Genomic DNA, 20198 nt, shown 5'->3' with positions numbered 1-20198 from the left:
GGCATGGTGGCAGGTGCCTATAATCCCAGCTACTTGGGAGGCTGAGGCAGGAGAATCACTTGAACCTGGGAAGTAGAGGTTACAGTGAGCTGAGATCACATCACTGCACTCCAGCCTGGACACCAGAGCAAGACTCTGTCTCAAAAAAAAAAAAGAGAAAGGAGCCAGAGTGTGAAGGTGGAAGCCCACCATTGAGATGGAGCCCCCAGCAGCCTGAGTTTATCCACCCAAACCCATCCTGAACATGGTATGCAAACAAAAACAAAGTTTCATTATGTTAAGCAACTGAGATCATGGGGTTGTTGCTGCGGCATAACCTTTTCTCTCCTGACTACTGCAGCCTTCACAATCCCTGCTCCTTTCTCGAAGAAGTGAGACATAAAGACCCAACAGTACTTTGGGCAAACCTTGATTAAGAAGACAAAGCTTGAAGAAAGCAGAAGGAAACTCCATCTATTGTGACCTCTATAGCCCAGTTTCTATATTTCATGTTGAAAATAGTTCCTTAGGGTTGATTTTACTATGTTTCATTTTACGAATGACTAAATCTACACGGGAAGTTATTTAGGAACTTGAGAAAGCCACACAGCTGATAATTAGCTCTACCACCCTGAGGTCTGAAACTCTCCATGTTGTTTTGTTTTTTGTTTTGTTATTTTATTTTATTTATTTTTGAGACAGTGTCTCACTCTGCTGGAGTGCAGTGGCGCGATCTTGGCTCACTGCAACCTCCACCTCCCTGGTTCAAGCAATTCTCACGTCTCAGCCTCCTGAGTAGCTTGGGTTACAGGCGCATGCCACCACACCTGGCTAATTATTTTTTGTATTTTTAGTAGAGATGAGGTTTCACCATGTTGGTGAGGCTGGTCTCAAACTCCTGACCTCAAATGATACACCTATCTCAGCCTCCCAAAGTGCTAGGATTACGGGTATGAGCCACTGCATCAGGCCTGAAACTGTCCGTGTTAAATGCTCTTTTCAACTACAAGAGGTGATGCAGGAAATGCTACATTGAAGCTGTTGCTTGTTACATCTTGCAACCCATGAGCAGAAAACCATAAGATGCCTATAGAAATAGTGATGATGGGCCATGTAGAAGGCATTACCTTGTTCTCCTTCATTAATGCCTCTTCCACTTCCTGGCGACTGTATTCTCCAACGTACCATTCATTGTGCTGGATATCCTGCAATACCGAATCAATAAACAAATATTTTAGGGTTAAAAAGAAGTATGAATTATTAATTAATTCAAAATTTACTTTTATTCCACCAGTGCCTAGTCATAGTTTCATCTATAGTAGATATTCAGCGCCCAACATTTAGTCTCTGACCTGGAGAAGCCCACAGATGCTTAGGGCAGAGAGACAGAGAAAAAGTTACTGTAGCTTACTGTCCTGTACGTACAGTACTTACTATACTGGAGTTCTGAAGTCTGTGAGAATCTGTTGAGAAAGGTCCTTTAGCACCACCCTCAGAATAGATCATAAGCCCTCTATCTATCACTGCTTTCTGAATCTTCAGCAACTGAGGCTTGTTGAGGTGGAAATGTGTATTGTTGGTGAAGCCTGTACTGCCCTCATCACATACAAACAGAAGGGAGGGAGAAAGAGGTGCAGAAAGAGCTCAATCTCTGCCACTTCACCAGAGGCACAGGTGGCTGAGCTATGATTTGGGTCCTAGTTTATCTAGCCTTCTCCCTGTGCCACACTGCTTTGTTTTATATCAATATTAAATGATTTTAAATTCTTTTGATTATAAAATCCAGACTAACTGGGAGAAGGAAGAGCAGTCAGGGAGATGCATCATGGACTTGCACTTCCTTCACAGAGTTCCTAGGATCATAATATGAACTAACCCCCTTGTGAGGCCAGCGTCTATAAGGTCCTTCCTTATGCAGTAGCATGTCAATCCATCCCGTCAACACTTCTTTGAAGTAGGCATGTCAGGTAGTATTAACCCTAATTAAGATGGACAGTGAGGGTTCAGAAAGTCAAAACCTGTCACATCGTTGGCGAGAGTTAAGTATGCGACATCACGTCTTTGGTTTCTCATTTATTTAGTCTCTGGTCCACTGAAAAATGAACCTGATCCATCCAATACTGAGATTCTGATTCTGTTCACATGAGAACACGCTGATGTGAACAGCATCTGGAAAGGCATGAGCTAGGTCTAACTCAACCCTGCAGCCTCACTTCCTGACACCCTATTTCAGACATGGGTCTGGCCAGACAAAGTGCTTGTACTCTGGACACACACAGCTTCAGGAAAGACCAGAACTGCCCTACTGCCTGGAATCCCTCCTTGTCCTCTCCTCTGCCTACCCAGCTCAGCCATTCTTTTGCATCAAGACTGGGACCAAAAGTCACCTCATTTTTTTTTTTTTTAAGATGGAGTTTTGCTCTCGTTGCCCAGGCTGGGGTTTAATGGCACAATCTTGGCTCACTGCAACCTCTGCCTCCCGGGTTCAAGCAATTCTCCTGCCCCAGCCTCCCAAGCAGCTGGGATTACAGGTGTGTACCACCATTCCCAGGTAATTTTCACCATGTTGGTCAGGCTGTTCTCGAACTCCTGACTTCAGGTGATCCACATGCCTCGGCCTCCCACAGTGCTGGGATTGCAGATGTGAGCCACAGTGCCTGGCCCAAAAGTCACCTCTTATTTGACCTATTCCCTACTCCCAGGGGAGAGCTGGTGCTGAAAAAGCCCTTGTTGGGGCCAGCTCTGCCTCACTCCAGCAAAGGCATGTGACAGGCTCTGGAGATAAAGGAAGCCTTGGAACCCCATCTCCCCACTGAAGCTGTCTGAACTTGGGGTCTGCTGATTCCAGGTGGACTCTTGGCCAATCCATGGACATGGCAGGGATCGGTCATGGTACATTTCATCTACTCTGTTTTTATTTATTTGTCCAAGTGGGAGGACGTTTAGAGATTAGACCTGTGTTTCTCCAAATGTGGTCATGGGGGATGGCTGGTGAGTTTAGCTGGTGCTCAGAAACTGAATTATGTATCTCCACATCACTTGCGGGAAGGAAGTCCCCTTCTAATTCTCTTTCTAGACCCCTGAATAATTCAAGAGGGAATTTTCATTTTGGTTCTAATATGTCCTTAATATCTCTCTGACATTTCAAATCTCTTCTTTAACAGAAGAAGAGCAATCCTTATGGTGACAGCCATTAGCAGGTAGCGGAATCCTGCTACAATTTAATAGCTTGTTTTGTTTGCATTGCAATTACTTTTTAAAATAAATTAAGCAAAAGTATTGTAAACCAAAAATAAAATTCTAAGGCTGCCCCAACCATCGGAATGGACTTCCTCCTCTGCCAGGGCATTGTTAAAATTTAACCTGCTAGACTAGTTTGGGTCATGACGGGAAGTAGGGGTCAAGCATGCCTCATTATATCTCCCCAGCAGTAACATCAACACAGACTTTAAGTCTGATAAGAAGCATTTACAATCTCTTCTCTCTGAAGCCTGCTACCAGAAGGCTTCATCTGTACAGTAAGAATTTCGGTCCTCACAATCCCTTAACTGATAATTAGCCCTCTAGCTATCAGTGACATTCCCTTTGATCGCAGGTCTTCAGCTAAACTCAACCAATTGTTACCCAGAAAATTTTGAAATTTACCTATAACCTGGAAGGCCCCACTTCTAGCTGTCCCACCTTTCTGGACTGTAACGGTGTGTTTGTTAAACGTAATCCCAGCACTTTGGGAGGCCGAGGCAGACAGATCACCTGAGGTCAGGACTTCGAGACCAGCCTGGCCAACATGGAGAAACCCCGTCTCTACTAAAGATACCAAAATTAGCTGGACATGGTGGGGTGCTTTTGTAACCCCAGCTACTAGGGAGGCTGAGGCAAGAGAATCACTTGAACCTGGTAGGCAGTGGCTGTAGTGAGCTCAGATCATGCCACTGCATTCCAGCCTGGGCAAAAAGAGCAAAACCCCATCTCAAAAAAAAAAAAAAAAAAAAAATGTATTTGATTGAAGTCTCCTATCTTCCTAAAAAGTATAAAACCAAACTGTACCCTGACCACCTTGGGCACACATTCTCAGGATCTCAGCATCTCAGGAGGGCTGTATCATGGGCCATGATCACTCATATTTGGCTCAGAAGGTATCTCTTCAAATATTTTCCAGAAATTGACTCTTTTCGTCAACAATGTAATAAGATTTACCATTTTAACCATTTTTAGGTGTCTCAGTCAGTGGCATTAATTACATTCACATTGCTTCGCAGCCATTGCTACTATCCAACTCCAAAAGCTTTTAATGACTCTAAACTGGAACGCTGTATCCATTAAACAATAACTCTCCATTACCTCCACCTCCTTCCTCAGAGCCCAGACAATACAGTCTATCTTCTGTTTCTATGAATTTGCCTATTCCAGGTACCTTGTATAGGTGGAACCACATATTTGCCTTCCGAGTCTGACTTATTTCACTCAGCATAATGTTTTCAAGCTTCTTGCATACTGTATGACACGTTCGAATTTTATTTCTTGTTAGAGCTAAATACTGTTTCATTGTGTGTGTGTATACCATTTTGTTTATCCATCCGTCAATGGACATATAGGTTCTTTCCATATGTTGTCTATTGTACATAATGTTATGAACATGGGTGTACAAATATATGAGCGTCTGCGTTTAATTCTTTTGGGCATACACTAAGGAATGGAATTACTTCTACAGTCACTTTCTACAATATACAATACTGGTTTTTAAAAAAACTAACCAGAGTACTGATATAAAGTGAAAACAGGTCAACTTAAAGAGTATTAAGTAAATGTTTTTATTGATAGTGCATAGATATGGCAGAAATCATGAATGTATTTTCAGATAGCTGGAATCGGGAAAATCCTGATGTGGTCCAAGCCTGCTATGCCTATGAGGAATCCGGGATCTGGGAGGGAGTGTGATCTTGCGTAGATCTCTAGTTAGAACCAAGAGATCCCCATGTTTATGAAGAAGATGACAGAGCAAAAGGAAGTCGAGTGCATGACAAGGGGCAATAAATAAAGGATGTGTAATTTTTGTGTGTGTGATGAAGTCTAGCTCTGTTGCCCAGGCTGGAGTGCAGTGGAATGATCTCTCTCAGTTCACTGCAACCTCCGCCTCCCGGGTTTAAGTGATTCTCCTGCCTCAGCCTCCCAAGTAGCTGGGATTCAGGTGCCTGCCACCATGCCTGGCTAATTTTTGTATTTTTAGTAGAGACAGAGTTTCGCCATGTTGGTCAGGTTGGTTTAGAACTCCTGACCCTAGGTGATCCACCTGCCTCAACCTCCCATAGTGCTGGGATTACAGGGGTGAGCCACTGTGCCTGGTCAGAATGTGAAAATATTTTTTAGAGTCGAATTTAAGATTATGAGACCCTTTTTAGAATTAGGTAGAAATTAATATGTATATAAAGATAACAACAGAGCTTTAGGATACCGTAGGAATTTACCAGAGATATCCTGTACACTCTGCTTCTGATTAGAAATCTTCAAAAGCTCTGTAGCAGGACAGTGAGCAATAGCAGGATATGGGATGGATACCTGGAAAAGGCACATCCTCTGGGGCTTTACAGTGAAAGACTTGAGTAAGTAACATCCCAAGGTGATGGGGTAAAAGCGTACAAGATACAGTGAAAGCTTTATCCCCCACCACAGGATAATGTAAATGAAAAACGGTCCAAAAATAACCAATTGTAGGGAAGGAGCATATTTTAGAAAGAGACCAGAAAATAGATGAAGGACACACAAGAACACATCCGTAACCGTTTGCGTCTCTCTCTTCTTTACATCTCCATTGGGGTGGGGACCATAACCTCGACCACATTGTCTGGCACATAGTAACTGCTCAAATAATGGTTGCTGAACTGTTCAACTGAAATGAGTATGTCATACACAAATTTTTTGCTGGAAAAAAATTGCAACCTGTAAATCCCAGTTAACTCCCCATAAGATCGTTGGACGGCCAGAACATAAAACACATGTCTAAATATCTGCATTTTTGGATTAATTTTAAAAAATACTTTAGAATCTAGAAACATGCCAATCAAAGAATCTGGTGAGAGACCAATGTAGTATGTTATACAGCAACGTATTTAAAGATATGAAAATACTTAAAAATATTAAAACCCAGTAATATCCAGCCAGACAGGAAAAAGTTAAAGTCCAACATAAATAATCTCCTTTTGGGCACTGTTCAGGAAAGCTCTATTTAGATGCCAAGTACATCTAGAAGAACTTGGCGGAGATACGTCTGCTTACCTTTCTATCAGACCTTTTAGGGAAAGGTGGCCTCCAGCTTGTGTATTTATAGGGCGGTACATTTTCATGAGGGATGCAGCTGGCTGGAGACTGGCATCTCTGAGGAGAACAGGACTGCATGCCTCCTCTATGATCTGGAAAGGTTAAATTCACATTTCAGTTTGATTTTGTGACTGGTGCAGACTGTCCCCCACCTCCAAAAAGGAGCTGGAACCCTTTGCTACTTCCTATATCTGTGAGGATCTTCTCGGTCTACACCACTATCAGCTCACTCAGTGACCGTAATTCTGTTTTATTCTCTGGCTGTAGCTTTGCCCTTCCCCCTCTCTTTCCTTAGGGCGCTCAGAGTCATCTTTTAAAAATGTAATTCTGGGCTGGGCACGGTGGCTGATGCCTGTAATCCCAGCACTTTGGCAGGAGGAGATGGGCGGATCACCTGAGGTCAGGAGTTCGAGAGCAGCCTGGCCAACATGGTGAAACCCCATCTCTACTAAAAATACAAAAATTAGCTGGACATGGAAGAGCCCTCTTGAGGCTGAGGCAAGAGAATCACTTGAACCTGGGAGGCAGAGGTTGCAGTGAGCCTAGATCGAGCCACTGCACCGAGACACACACACACACACACACACACACACACACACACACACACGGAATTCTGACTTTGCCACTCCCCTGGTAAAATTTCTGACATGATTTCCTTTCCACCTGGAAGAAAATATAAATGTTTCCTTCTGTCCATAAGGCTCTGAATGAACTGTCTATTCATGTTTCTCCATCCTCATCCTCATTCCTTCCCCAAGTGTCTACTCTATTCTGTATGTAATGAACTCTGTTCATTTTCTTAAACATCAACAGTTTGTTCCCTATTTTGGGAACACCATTTTTTTCAACTTGAAAAAATAACTTTAAAAAATGAAACATCATATTTTTTAACCCAAAGAATGACTGACAAACTATTGTTATTCTGACTTGGATATTTGACAGAAATGTTACTAAAAATAAACAAAGTGAGTCTGTCACTTTATAGAAAACAAGGGGCAGTATCTGTTACTGATTATAAAATCAGATTTTGCAAGCGCAAACTGGAATTTGAGGAATCTTGTATCTGCCACTGTTACATTTACACTTTTCTGATGTGGTGGGTGGTGCAAAAGTGATTTTAAAAATATATTACATAAAGGGCCGGCGTGGTGGCTCACACCTGTAATCCCAGCACGTTGGTAGGCCAAGGTGGGGAGATTTCTAGGTCAGGAGTTCGAGACCAGCCTGAACAACATGGTGAAACTCCGTCTCTACCAAAAACACAAAATTAGCTGGGTATGGCAGTGCATGCCTGTAATCCCAGCTACTTGAGAGGCTGAGGCAGGAGAAATGCTTGAACCTGGGAGACAGAGGTTGCAGTGAGCTGAGATCATGCTACAGCATTCTAGCCTGGGCAACAAGAGCAAAACTCCATCTCAAAAAAAAAAAAAAAATACATAATGACATATATCAACAGTGGAAGGCCTGTGTGTGTCCATTATCCATTATTTTCCAAGTGACCAATGTATGACGCTGCACAATCCTGCCTGCATAAAAGATAAATTCAAGTACAAGATAGACCGAGGGATTTTAAAGCAGCAGAATATAAGAAGTTCATTGATAGGGCTTTGGTTTCACATGACAGCTAAGCGTAAAGATACTTCCACTTGTCAAATGTTAATGTGGTATTTTCTCCATCCTCAATCAAAAGAGCTTCTTTTCATTGCATGTCTTTCCAGTCAATAATACTAACAAATATTTTTTAAAAATTTAGACCACAAACATGGAGTGAAGTATGAGAAGGAATACCAAGCAAAACATCTGTAAATGTATTGGTAATTGTAAGCAAGGGGTAACTATTTAAAAAAGATCACAAAACCTTGAGGATATACAAACATTAGGTAAGTAAAATACTAGGCAAAAATAACATATGAAATGAAAAAGATGTCATCAGAGTGAATACAGAATTATAAGCTTTTTAGTTGTAATTCATTATTAAAAAAACATAACCAAAGTTACGGTCATGGTTATCAACCGAACAAGAACTTTGAAAGGATGGTTTTTTTTTTTGATCTGGTAAATTTTTGAGATGAAATATTAATTAAACATTAGCAAATACATGCCATTTTCCGTCACATTTAGATTATATAGGCACTTATTCTGCTTCTTGTAATCAAAAAGCCAAATTTATCTACAAGTTTACTAAGAAGAACAGTACTTCTGATACATTGACAATTTTATTCTAATGAGAGCAATTATCGTAGCTTTTTATTTTCCCTCTGAAATGGAGTTTTGCTCTTTTTTTTTTTTTTTTTTTTTGAGACAGAGTCTCACTCTGTCACCAGGCTAGAGTGCGGTGTTGTGATCTCAGCTCACTGCAATCTCTGCCTCCCAGGTTCAAGCAATTTTCCTGCATCAGCCTCCTGAGGAGCTGGGACTACAGGTGTGTGCCACCATGCCCAGCTAATTTTTGTATTTTTTAGAGAGACGGAATTTCACCATGTTGGCCAGGATGGTCTTGATCTCTTGACCTCATAATCTGCCTGCCTTAGCCTCCCAAAGTGCTGGGATTACAGGTGTGAGCCACTGCTCAAAGCCGAGTTTTGTTCTTGTTTACCCTGCTGGAGTGCAATGGCACAATCTTGGCTCACTGCAACCTCTTCCTCCCAGGTTCAAGCAGTTCTCCTGCCTCAGCCTCCCAAGTAGCTAGAATTACAGGTTCCTGCCACCACACCCAGCTAATTTTTGTATTTTTAGTAGAGTCAGTGTTTCCCAATGTTGGCCAGGCTGGTCTTGAACTCCTAACCTCAGGTTATCTGCCCACGGCCTTCCAAAGGGCTGGGATTATAGGCGCCAGCCCGAGTTTTGGTACAAACCATGTTCTTGGTGGATGTTTGTTTACTGAAACAGGAATTAATGAAGACTCAAACATTTCCCCCATCTATCCCAGGCTTCTTTCAGTAACCTGTTTCCTCTGAGATAAGGTGAGGTGAGCTGAGAGCAACCTAAGCAACCCCAGTACAAATGATCTACTTATAGCCCTGGGACGCTTGACTGGCCAGACTCATGTCTGTGAAGGCCATTTCCATCACTCCATTCCATTATTCAGTTGCTCTTTATTTTTTATTTGTGCATGATTTTATTTTATTTTTGAGACAGAGTCTCACTCTGTCACCCAGGCTGGAGTTTGGCTCACTGCAACCTCCGCCTCCCAGGTTCAAGCAATTCTCCTGCTTCAGCCTCCTGAGTAGCTGGGATTACAGGCACACATCACCACGCCTGGCTTATTTGTGTATTTTTAGCAGAGATGGGGTTTTTCCTGTGTTGGCCAGGCTGGTCTCCAACTCCTTATCTCAGGTGATCCTCCCGCCTCAGCCTCCCAAAGTTTTGGGATTACAGGCGTGAGCCACCATGCCCGGCCAATATTATATTTCAAGTTAAGATTCAGGATTCCTTTCTAGGCTATGATTCTGCTTCCCCATCCTTGCAAGGAAACCTCTATAAGTATTGCCCCTTCTTGGCCTGGTCAGCCCCTGGACTTTCCTCTGGATGCTCCAAGTCTTTTCATCTTCATCCACCTAGATCTGACCTTTAGGACTCCCGTTCCTGACATTTGATGACTCGGGATTGAGTCCATTGGGTTTATCTCAGCCCTCTTTGGGCTCCTTTTAAATAAGGGAATCATCTGTTGGGAAACTCATTAGCAATATGTATATGAGAGGAAGTGAATTGATAAGCTTGGTTTTCCAGCCTCAGGTCCAGATGGCATATGGAGAAATGATATGAAGGAAGGCATGATGGAAGCCAGTGACACAACTTTTAGGTCTCCCCGGGTCAGTTGGATAGGAAGAAGAAAAGAGAATGCAGAAAACAAGAAAAGACATTAAAATGTATCAGTTACCTACTATGTGGCAGGCAGAGGGCTGTGTGTGTGTGCGCGCGCGCATATATTAATATGAATATATCAGTTAACATTACTACTTGAATTTTATGAAAGGGGAAATGTGGAACTTAAATAATTAACGTGTTCAAAGCGATCTTAGTATAAGGAGAGAGGCAGAATTAGGAGCAGGATCACTAGAGCCCTCATCCTCTCCACAATACTTTGTGGGCTTTGCTTCCCCCAGGCCTAAACTTCTCCAGGCCTCCAGGCCCTTTTTTGTGTGTGTGTGCTCAACAAAGAGAGATTCCAGTGCCAGATGTCGACACAGAGTCCTCATGGCACACAGAGTGAAAAAAAAAGAAATCCAAATGGATATGATGAATCTAGTTTGTGCAAAATAATTCATAGTATCAACACCCACCACAAACAGTCACATAACTCTGTATTTCCATGCCGCTTCAGACATCGCCACAGATGGGATATCCTTTTGGTTTTTAACTTTACAAACAGTAAGAGGTGTCCGTTTTATTTTCTTCATTTCACAGATTTTTCTTGAGACAGGTTTGCTTTGCACCCAATGGATTGGGAAAAATTAAAAGTTTGTCAAAAACAATTGTTGGAGAGTGTGGGGAACAATGGGGACTCACACTCGGTGAGACTAATTAATGTCTACCTTTGCAAAACACGTCTAGGGCAGTTGAAGAGATGCATAGCCTAAGACAGCCATTTAAGTCTTATGTAGGGAAGTGATCACATTGTATACATGGAAGACATCTATACCAATGTTCATAGCACAATATTCACAAGAGGAAAAACTAGAAACTGCCTAAGTAACCATATTTAATCATGGATCAAAACTATGTCATAGTAACACAATGGGAATGAGCTAATTACATCTGTACACGTCAGCTCAGTGACTCTGGGGTTCACAACAGTTAAGTCACAGTGCAGCGGTATCACAGTATCATGGCTTACCCGTTTATTTTATAATTCTTAAAGTGCTCTTACCTCTGTTTTGCACATTGTGGTCGCTCGTTATGAATGAAGAACTGTAAGAAAATATGTTAGAATTCAAAGAATGTCAGTATTTCCCTTGATGGTAAAATTCCACGCAGAGGCAGGGTCAATGATAATAGCCTGAAGTCACATTTATAAGGCACTTTATATCTTACTGGATATGCTAGAAGAATCATTTATTTTGAAAGGCACTAGGAGGCATGTTCTCCTCCTTTCTGAAGCTGGCAATATTAGACATGGAACAAATTGCCCATATAAGTTCTTCTCATGTCTTTTCAGTGAGCACGTATCATTATTCTTTACTTTTTGGAGCCATGAGTTTAAACTTGGTTTGTAACTACAAACCGTATTTTGCTGGTTGGGGCTTATAGTCTATAGAAACTATTTACTAACTGAAAGTCAACTGTAGAGTGGATGAAGAATATAGAAATTATTGTATTACTTCCAGAAATACGAGCTAAGAAAATTCAGTGATTATAAGAAACCCCCAAAGAAAAAGAGATTATAAAACTATAAGTCAAATAAAATAACAATAGGGATTTCTAAATACAAAAATGATGCTACCAGGACTGTTCATCAGTGGCTTTTCTTAGCACTCTGCTTACTACTTAGCTATAATTTTCTGGTTCATTTTGTATCGTGGTCAGCATCAATATAAGCTGCAGGTGCTACTACAGTTAAATCTAATTATATGAGAGACGCTCTATTTCAAGGACTGTGCTATTGACTAAAGCCTCTGGGTTAATTAAATGAAACCTGATCCATTTCTAGCGCCAGTGAAATCAACTGAGCATATATATGGTTTATGTTATCACCATAAAAGCCTGGGGTCATGTGTTTTGTTTTGTAGATAAAAACACCAGCAGTTCATCCAACCATCACACTACTCTGTCATTGCCAGTCAGACTTCTGCTGAAATTCAAGATTTGACTCTGTTAAAACTGGAATCCTTTTACTAGCAGCCAGTGTACAATTTTGTTAAATGTCTGGGAAAAAGTAGGGAATAGCAAAATTTTTCTGCTCTACTAGTTTAGGATTTTTAGAAAATGTTGAAAGAACAGAAATATCCTCTGAGGATATCCAAGAAGTACATAGTTGATAGGAATATGAAGGGAAAAAATAAAGGCAAAATAATTAAAAAATTTAAAAATGATGACTTTTTCATTTAACAAACATGTTGGACACTTACTAGGCACAGTATGGTATGTTCTAGGGAACAGACAATGAAGAAGATACGGCCTCTGCCTGAATGAAGCTTACTTTATGAAAGAAACACGTCCTTGTACCATAATTATAATGTCTAATAAATGTTATGGTAAAGGTGTGCATAGCATAAGTTTTTGTGGTAGTAAAAGGTCATGTAAACAAGACAAAATTGCTTTTGTTCTCAGGAAAGGCTTTGTGGGAGAAAGGACTAACTGAGTGGACCCCTGTGTGAACAGGAGTGAGAGTGTATTCCAGGCAGGTGGAGCAGCACATCAAAGGCCCAGAGGCAAGGAGGAGAGAGTATTCCAGGCAGGTGGAGCAGCACAGCAAAAGCCCAGAGGCAAGGAGGCATGGCCTTTGATGCAAAAGACCAGAAAGCAGTTCCTTCTAGATGAAAGGCAGGATGTGGCGATGATCAGCATCACTAGAAGGCTAGCGCAACAGTCCAGGCTAAAGCTGATGGTGGCTGGGCCATGCAAGGAGCTAGGCGAGTGGGGAGGAAATAGACACATTCAACACACGCTTTAGAGGTATAATTTTGGGAGTTGAAAGTGGATGGGATAGGAGGAGTGAAGATGGGAAAGAGAGCTTACTGTGTTTACCGGGATGAAAAGCTTTGCAGAAAGATATTACAAGTTTGGGAATGAGACTAGAAATGAAGAGTTCGATTTTCACCATTATGAGTTTGTGCTGCCTGGGACTTAGCTAAGGAAAACTGCTCGAGGGGTCCCTAGATACACAGGTCTGGAGCTAAGAGAGGTGGTTTGCTGAAAATAGTGATTTGGGAATTATCAACACAGGGCTGACATTTGATGCTCGGGATAGATGTGGTTACACAGACCTTAGTGATAGTAAAGCGGACCTCGGATGAACTCTGAGGAATACCAACATTTAGAAGTCAGTTTGGGAAAAAGTCCAAGATGAGGAATTAGAAGAAGCAGCCAGTTAAGAGAGGAGGAAAAATCAAGAGTCTTAATTCATCAAATTAAACAAACAAACAAAAGAAGTGAATGAAACCGCATCAAATAACTGCTACAACTTGAGAACTTGTTATGTTTCCACTGCACTATACTGTGTATATTTTTTCCTTTTAGAAAATTACATTAAGAAAGGGGGCCGGGCATGGTGGCTTATGCCTGTAATCCCAGCACTTTGGGAGGCCAAGGTGGGTGAATTGCTTGAACCCAGGAGTTCAAGACCAGCCTGGGCAACATGGTGAGACCCATCTCTACAAAAAATACAAAACTTAGCTGGGCATGGTGGTGTGCACCTGCAGTCCCAGTTACTCTGAGGGCTGAAGTGGGAGGATCGCTTGAGCCTGGGAGGTCAAGGCTGCATTGAGCTGTGGTTGTGCCACTGCAGGACAGAATAAAACCCTGCCTCGAAAGAAGAAGAAAAGAAGGAGGAGAACGAGAAGGAGAAGGAGAAGGAGAAAAGAGTATTATAGTTTTGTATTTAAGCTTTTCGGAACTTAAATACCAGACAGCCCCCAAAGCACAATGAAGCTGCATGTCCCAGTACCCATAGGCCAAGAAATGAGAACAAAGTTACTGAAGGTGCCAGATGGGACCAGGGAAGAAAGTTAAGGAGGGGAAAGGAATAGGATATGGTGATCTGTGATCATGGCCCCTGATATACAGGGCCTGGCAAAAGGAATGACAGCTAATGTTCACTGGGCTTTTACAACATGCCTGACTGCCCTAAGTGTCTCATGTAAGATAGTGAAGTCGCCCAAGTCACATGGTTCACTGCTGATAAAAGTCAGGCAGCCTGACTTCCGTGCTGCTCTTCATTCTGTTTCACCACAAACATCGTACATTCCCAGTAAATACTTATTGAATAGATCAAAGGCAGCATTTTAGCCATGGGCAGTCACCAGGGATAGTCAGGATTTATGGGCTGCACTGGCTACGGAACAGTGCTTGGGCTTCGAGGCTGGGCTTGGCTTCCGTGGTAAAGGGCTCAGTATTTCTCAGCTTCATGTTTTTCATCTGAAGAATGGAAACAAATTATCTCCTGGATTCATTAAGCTTTAAGCTGGATTCCATGGAGGAACAGGAGTTTTCCAAGTAGGGAGAGGGTGGAGAGGAGCAAATATGGGGCAGGTGCTACCGGCAGGGGCATGGTGTGCGCCAGTGCCATGCATGAAGTGGCGCTGTGGCTGTTGGAAGGCATCTGATGAGGCTGCAGTGCCGAGAGGGAGGGGAGAGTGGCTTGAACTGAGGTCAGAGCCACTGGCCAGAGTGAGATCATGAGGGCCTTTCGGCACTAACACCGGAGGCCCTGGATTCTGTTTTAGGGCAGTCACTACTAATTTAGTGACTTTGGGCAATGAATTACCTGCCTGAGCCTTGGCTTCTTTAACTCTTCAGTTGGGCTGACGGTTGTCACAGTAAGTAGTGCAGGCAAGGATCTAATCTGATGATGGCACTTTCAACAACACTTGGTCATCTATTCATAAATCGCTCTTCAGAAGTAACTGAGCTTTGGCGTGGTCATCAACCCGGAACAGTTTGAAACAACCGACTTTTCCTCCCAGGCTGACTAGCAGCCTTTCCAGTTCATCCTATCTGATTCATATTTACTCCTTAGAATGCCCCAAACTTCTATAACAATCAATCATTTATAAATTTCAGAAAGAACAACATTATTAAAATCAGTAACAGCTGTGATTCACAAGTTTCTCTTGAGCCTCTTTATTGGGCTTCAGAAAAAAGACTTCTGTTTCTCAGAAAGTCTTAGTGATCCATTTATCCAAGACAGCACATGGCCTGACCCCCAGCCTGAGACCTGAAAAGGGATTCCTGGCTCCTTACCTGCTAATGGCAAGTGGAATCTCTTGAGTATTTTTGTTTTGCAACAGATGAGTTGATTTGGGCTTCCTCTGGTTATGAGGAACTATATAAAACAGTGACATAATTTGGTCAGATTGCAAAATAAGAATAATTGAGAACCAGTAGAAGCCCCCTGGAACTACTATAATTTTCTCCATGTAATCTCTGATTATTAGGAGGGGGCTCTTGATGGTCAGTGGAAACTGTAACTCACGTGTATTCTATAACTCTTCTGGCTCCTGAGTGTGACTTTTTCTGAGGTTATAAAAATTGCTTTGAATCTTTAACAAGCTAAAACACATCATTGAACCTCCCAGAAAGACAGAATGTTTCGTTGGAAGGTATTTAGGGATTATTCTGGACCCGTGATTTTGAAAGATTTTTAGTTTCAGTCTCATTCATTCATTCATTTATAGCATTTGACAGATATTTACTGAATAGCCGCTATGAGACAAGTACTCAGCCAGAGTCTGGGAATACAGTGGAGAAAAAGAAAGACATGGTTCCTACATGCTAATGAAGGGAAACAGAAAATAGCATGCAAGTAGGTCAAAAAGAACATTTCTACTAGGCAGTACAAGTGATATAAAGGAAATAAAGTACTGCTTTGGGATACAGAGTGACTATCTGTATGGCTAGAGAGACCCTTCTGAGAGATGGCATTTGAGCTGAGAGCTTCACAAGAAGAAAGTTAAAGGAAAGGACTGTTCTGGATGACGGAGGAGATCGGGGTGCCCCACTGGTCATGGTACTTGTATTCTCATGTCCTCCTGTGACAGGGCAGGTGATCTCCCAGGGTTCTGATGTAGATCAGCCGTTCCTACCTGGTTCCAACCAGGGATACAGTTTCTCAATTTTTTCCTTCCTCGATCATCAAATTTTTAAAAGTTCTGCCAACCATACAATCTGGAGTTATTTAGTAATTACATATGCAATTGATGTTACTGCTTTTTATTTTCTTTTCATTACAGATAGATTTAACTAGCCATCCAGAGTTGCCAAGGGCACATCATAATACTACGATATAAAATCTCATAAAACACTCTTCCAGTTGTGACCATAAGTAATAAAGCTAAGGATGCACACAGGCACCGACATATTTTAATTGTGACTGTTGCTCTGTACTCTGCCCAAGGTTCATCACAAACTGGACACCTTTGACTGAAGGACTGTGATTACTTGAAATGTGAGTCAGTGACTGGTCCATTAATCATGCATCCCATAAAATCACTTCATGTCATCAACAGCCACCCAGAGTATCTGCCCCTGTTGAGCTGAAAAATGCCACATTGTTGTGTTAATAACCATTGTTGTGTTACCTGATGAAACTACCCGAACTACCTGAACATTTTAGTCAGGATGTTGACCTTTGTTGTGGGAAAGGGCATGTTTCAGTTAGGCTTGTGAATTATTTAGGCTTGCCAACAAACTCCTACTCCTCCATCAGGGACCCATGAGGAATCCATAAACCTAAGTTAGGCCTCCCTTCAAGTTTAGCTTTGTCAACATATAGAGAAGAGCTGACCTGAGAGTCACAGAGAAAAAGCTACTCGAGCAAAACCATACAGTGAATTGGTGGCAAGCCTCTGAAATCCTAACCTAATGTTGCTCTGTTGAACTATGTTGTCTCTTGCAAACTCTTTGGTCTGTGATGCAGGCCCTTTGCCTCTGGACATAATTCAGCATTCTAGAGGAATGGAGAACAGGATTTCAAAGGTGAATATGAAAATACTTCCTGCTTAGCATCCTGCCATTTAGGATATGAGTGACCTTGGATTGCATACTTGCACAGCGACACCAACACTGTAGAGGTATGTGCATGTGTGTACTTGTATGTGTGTGTACATGAAAGAGGCATGTGTGCGTGCATGGCTAACATCAGAGGCAGAGATACCAAGAGCTTCTTTGGAGCAGTGGACCAGCGATGTCTTTCCAAAGTGGTAGAGGGTGACAGTATAATGCCTTTTGGTCAGTAACCTATGGCTACAGAAAGATGTGTGGCCTACCCTGGATTTAAATCACCAGTTTAGACTAGAGGACTCATGATCCTCATGCACACACATGCATCCCCATTTCAGACTTCTAAACAGTCCATCCTTTTCAGTAACCATAAACACCGTAGATCTAGAAACAGAATCCACTCTATCAGTATTAGGGTAAGAAAACAAATGTAAATAATTCACCTTTTTCTGCTTCAAGGACCTGTATTGAATTAAAAACAAATGTTTACTGACATTGATGATAGAGAATTTAATATAATACCCTGTGTGTTTTAGAGCTTTCGGTTGGTAGAATTTTGGTAAAATTTTTGTTAGCATAGTTTATATTCTTAAAAAAAGCGAAATTCCTCAGAAACCTAAACAAAAATTAAACATTTTTAATCTTTGTGTGAAGGAACAGACAAGTCCACAGTCTGCTGATGGGACTACCTATCGTTTTGACTCTTTCTGAAAGCAATTTACCATAATTATAAAACTCTTTAGAAATACTCTTATACTTATCTCAATAATTCCATCGATGAGACTCTAAGACATGACCTGAAATCTGAGCCATGTTCTATGCACAAAGATGTTTATTTCATTATAACTTTACAGAGTTAAATCATTAAAAACAATCTACATGCCCAGATAAGTGAAAATCGTTAATTTTGGTGCTATACTCACTTACTAGAATATTATAAAGACATTGTAAGTATTTCTGTCGAGAATGAAATAGGATTATAAGTATGCATCCATGTTACGTGAAAAGTTTGAAATAAAAACTGGACCCATGATATATTTTTATGTGATTATATTTTATACCTATGTATATTTGCATGCAGAAAAAAATGATTGGAAGTAATATGATCGAATACTAGTAAAGGTTGTGCTTAAGCAATAAGGCTATGGTTAACTTTTTTTTATACTTGCTCTGAAATTTTTATTTTTTTAAAAAGGAAATAGTTATGTTATCCTTTTTAAACGTAGCCATTTATCTTCCTAAACATTTTCTTCTTCCTTCCTTCCTGATGGTGGTAGAATTCTTGATCATCCTTCATTACGAAAATCTTCATGCTTAGTGGGCTTGTATATTGGGGCCCTACTCTAACCTTGAAGAAGCAAAAAGCATTACAGTAGGTACCGTGTTTGCTGCAGTGTTTATTTAACTGCAAATAACTTTATGAAGTCTATCTATAAATTGCATCAGTTGAGGAGGACCTCAGGTATCATTTAGATAAGAACTGCTTTAACCAGGGGGATGAAAGAGATCACTGAATGGCCTAGGAGGGTCCAGGAACCTTCTGAAATGAAAAATTATTTTTTTTCTCTATAAGTATGTGCATTTATTTTTTTTCTTTTTCTGGGGTGAGAAAGGTTTATTATACCTTTCATCAGATTTTCAAAGTGGTATGAGGTCCATGAAATGTTAAAAACAGTTGGTTACAGATGAGGTCCCAAGGGGTCATGCCATTCACTGAGATTCCCGCAGTCATCTGAAGGCTAAACTGACCCTGAGCCCAGCTGTCCTGACTCATATTTGCTTCATAGATAAGAAACTTTTGGCAGCAAATTGTGTAGAGAGGCACTGTATATCTCTTCCGAAGCCAGCCAACAGAGAAGGCTTTTTATTTCAAAGACTTTGGCATTCCCTAGGATTCTGGAAAGAGGACATACATTTCATTATGGACAGAAAATCAAAGAAAATCTATAGGCTAAGTAAAAAGGGTAATGAATCCATCCTAATGAGAGGTTGGAAAGTATGCCTACTGAGTCTCCCCCGGGTCTTTGAACCTGGTTGTTCAAAGTGCTCAATCAGAAGCAGCAGTTGCTCTCAGGCTTGTCAAAGGTAAGGGGAAGAAGAGATTGGAACAGTGCTGAGAATCCCTCAGTCCGAGGGAGCAGTTGTTTTCTTTAACTGAGACCAACCAACTTTTTGCTTGAGGGTTACCGAATTTAAAATCAAATGTAGTTAGAAAAGTAGAATGAAATCGCTCATTTTTCTTCTGTAACTTTTTTATTGTTAGAAAATAGTCAAGTTAAATAGTAGTATCTCTTTTATGATCTCGCTCCCTCTTTCTTTTTCCTTTTTTCTTTCTTTCTCCTCCCTCCTTCCTTCCCTTTTCCTTCCTCCCTTTCTTTCTTCCACCCTCTCTGCCCCCTCCTTTCATTCCTTCCTTCCATATTCTGTTTAGTTATTTTAGCTCAGAGGTATTTCTGTATTTTTTTAAGGCAGAGAGACATGGCTGTGGGGAAGACACCTAGACCTTGGGATTGCCAGGACTGGCCCTATCTCCTGCCAGCTATAAGGACTGGCCAAGTTTGCCACCTCTCTGGGATTTCATTTTTCTCTTAGGGCTTTGTGAGTACAAAATGAAACGAGTCTTTCCTTTTTCTGAAAACTATCAAATGCCATGTGAACATAAAAGATTCCAGTCCACAAGATAGCATTCAGGCAGGCACTGAGTGCAGGCACAAACAGTTTGCCCTGATGGGCTTTTGTCACGAAGAAATGGTCTTGAATCTCAGCCCAAACAAACAATGGGGAAATGTCTTGGCCAAAGATAAGGAGCAAGCATGTGTTTTTTCCATTAGACCTTCTTGTTCTTTAGACAATATCAACTTCTAGCAGAATGCCAACTAACGCTGAAAAGAAAACAAACCAGCCTGCACACTTCCTGCCATCTAAGGCTGACTCCCTGTCCCCTAATTCCTTTTTGCTTGTTTGTGATTGGAGGGCTTACCGTCCTCTCAGACTGACCAGTGGGTTGTGATTTGAGGTCATTGTGAGTAGCAGCCAACTACCACTGTAGATACCCAAGCCTGCCTTATAGGAAGAAGCGGGTGGAGTCCTGGATTCAGGCACCTTGGATGTGTGGAATCCCCCAGCAGCTGAGCATCACCCCAGCCTGCTCCTTCCTGGAGACACTAAGGAAGTACAACCCCTCCCAGAATAGCATGAGCCTGGGGAAGTCCTCAGTGGAACCAGAACTGTTCTTCTCATCAAGT

General features: G+C 41.5%; 1 protein-coding gene across 1 annotated transcript in view; it reads right to left on the bottom strand.

Moving 5' to 3' along the window:
- The window catches only part of CLNK (cytokine dependent hematopoietic cell linker), a 213940-nt gene that overhangs the window by 21608 nt on the left and 172134 nt on the right, over window positions 1-20198 (bottom strand). The window contains exons 13-17 of the mRNA XM_054253475.2: window positions 17397-17415; window positions 15196-15277; window positions 11165-11205; window positions 6253-6386; window positions 1107-1184 (exon numbers count right to left, since the gene is read on the bottom strand). Coding sequence (XP_054109450.1) covers window positions 1107-1184; window positions 6253-6386; window positions 11165-11205; window positions 15196-15277; window positions 17397-17415 — 354 coding nt within the window. The remainder of the gene's footprint in view (window positions 1-1106; window positions 1185-6252; window positions 6387-11164; window positions 11206-15195; window positions 15278-17396; window positions 17416-20198) is intronic.

Source organism: Callithrix jacchus, chromosome 3 (genome assembly GCF_049354715.1).
Source record: "Callithrix jacchus isolate 240 chromosome 3, calJac240_pri, whole genome shotgun sequence".
In the NCBI taxonomy this organism is placed as follows: Eukaryota; Metazoa; Chordata; class Mammalia; order Primates; family Cebidae; genus Callithrix; species Callithrix jacchus.
The sequence above is the reverse complement of the archived record's forward strand: the minus strand, read 5'-3'. Positions and strand labels throughout refer to the sequence as shown.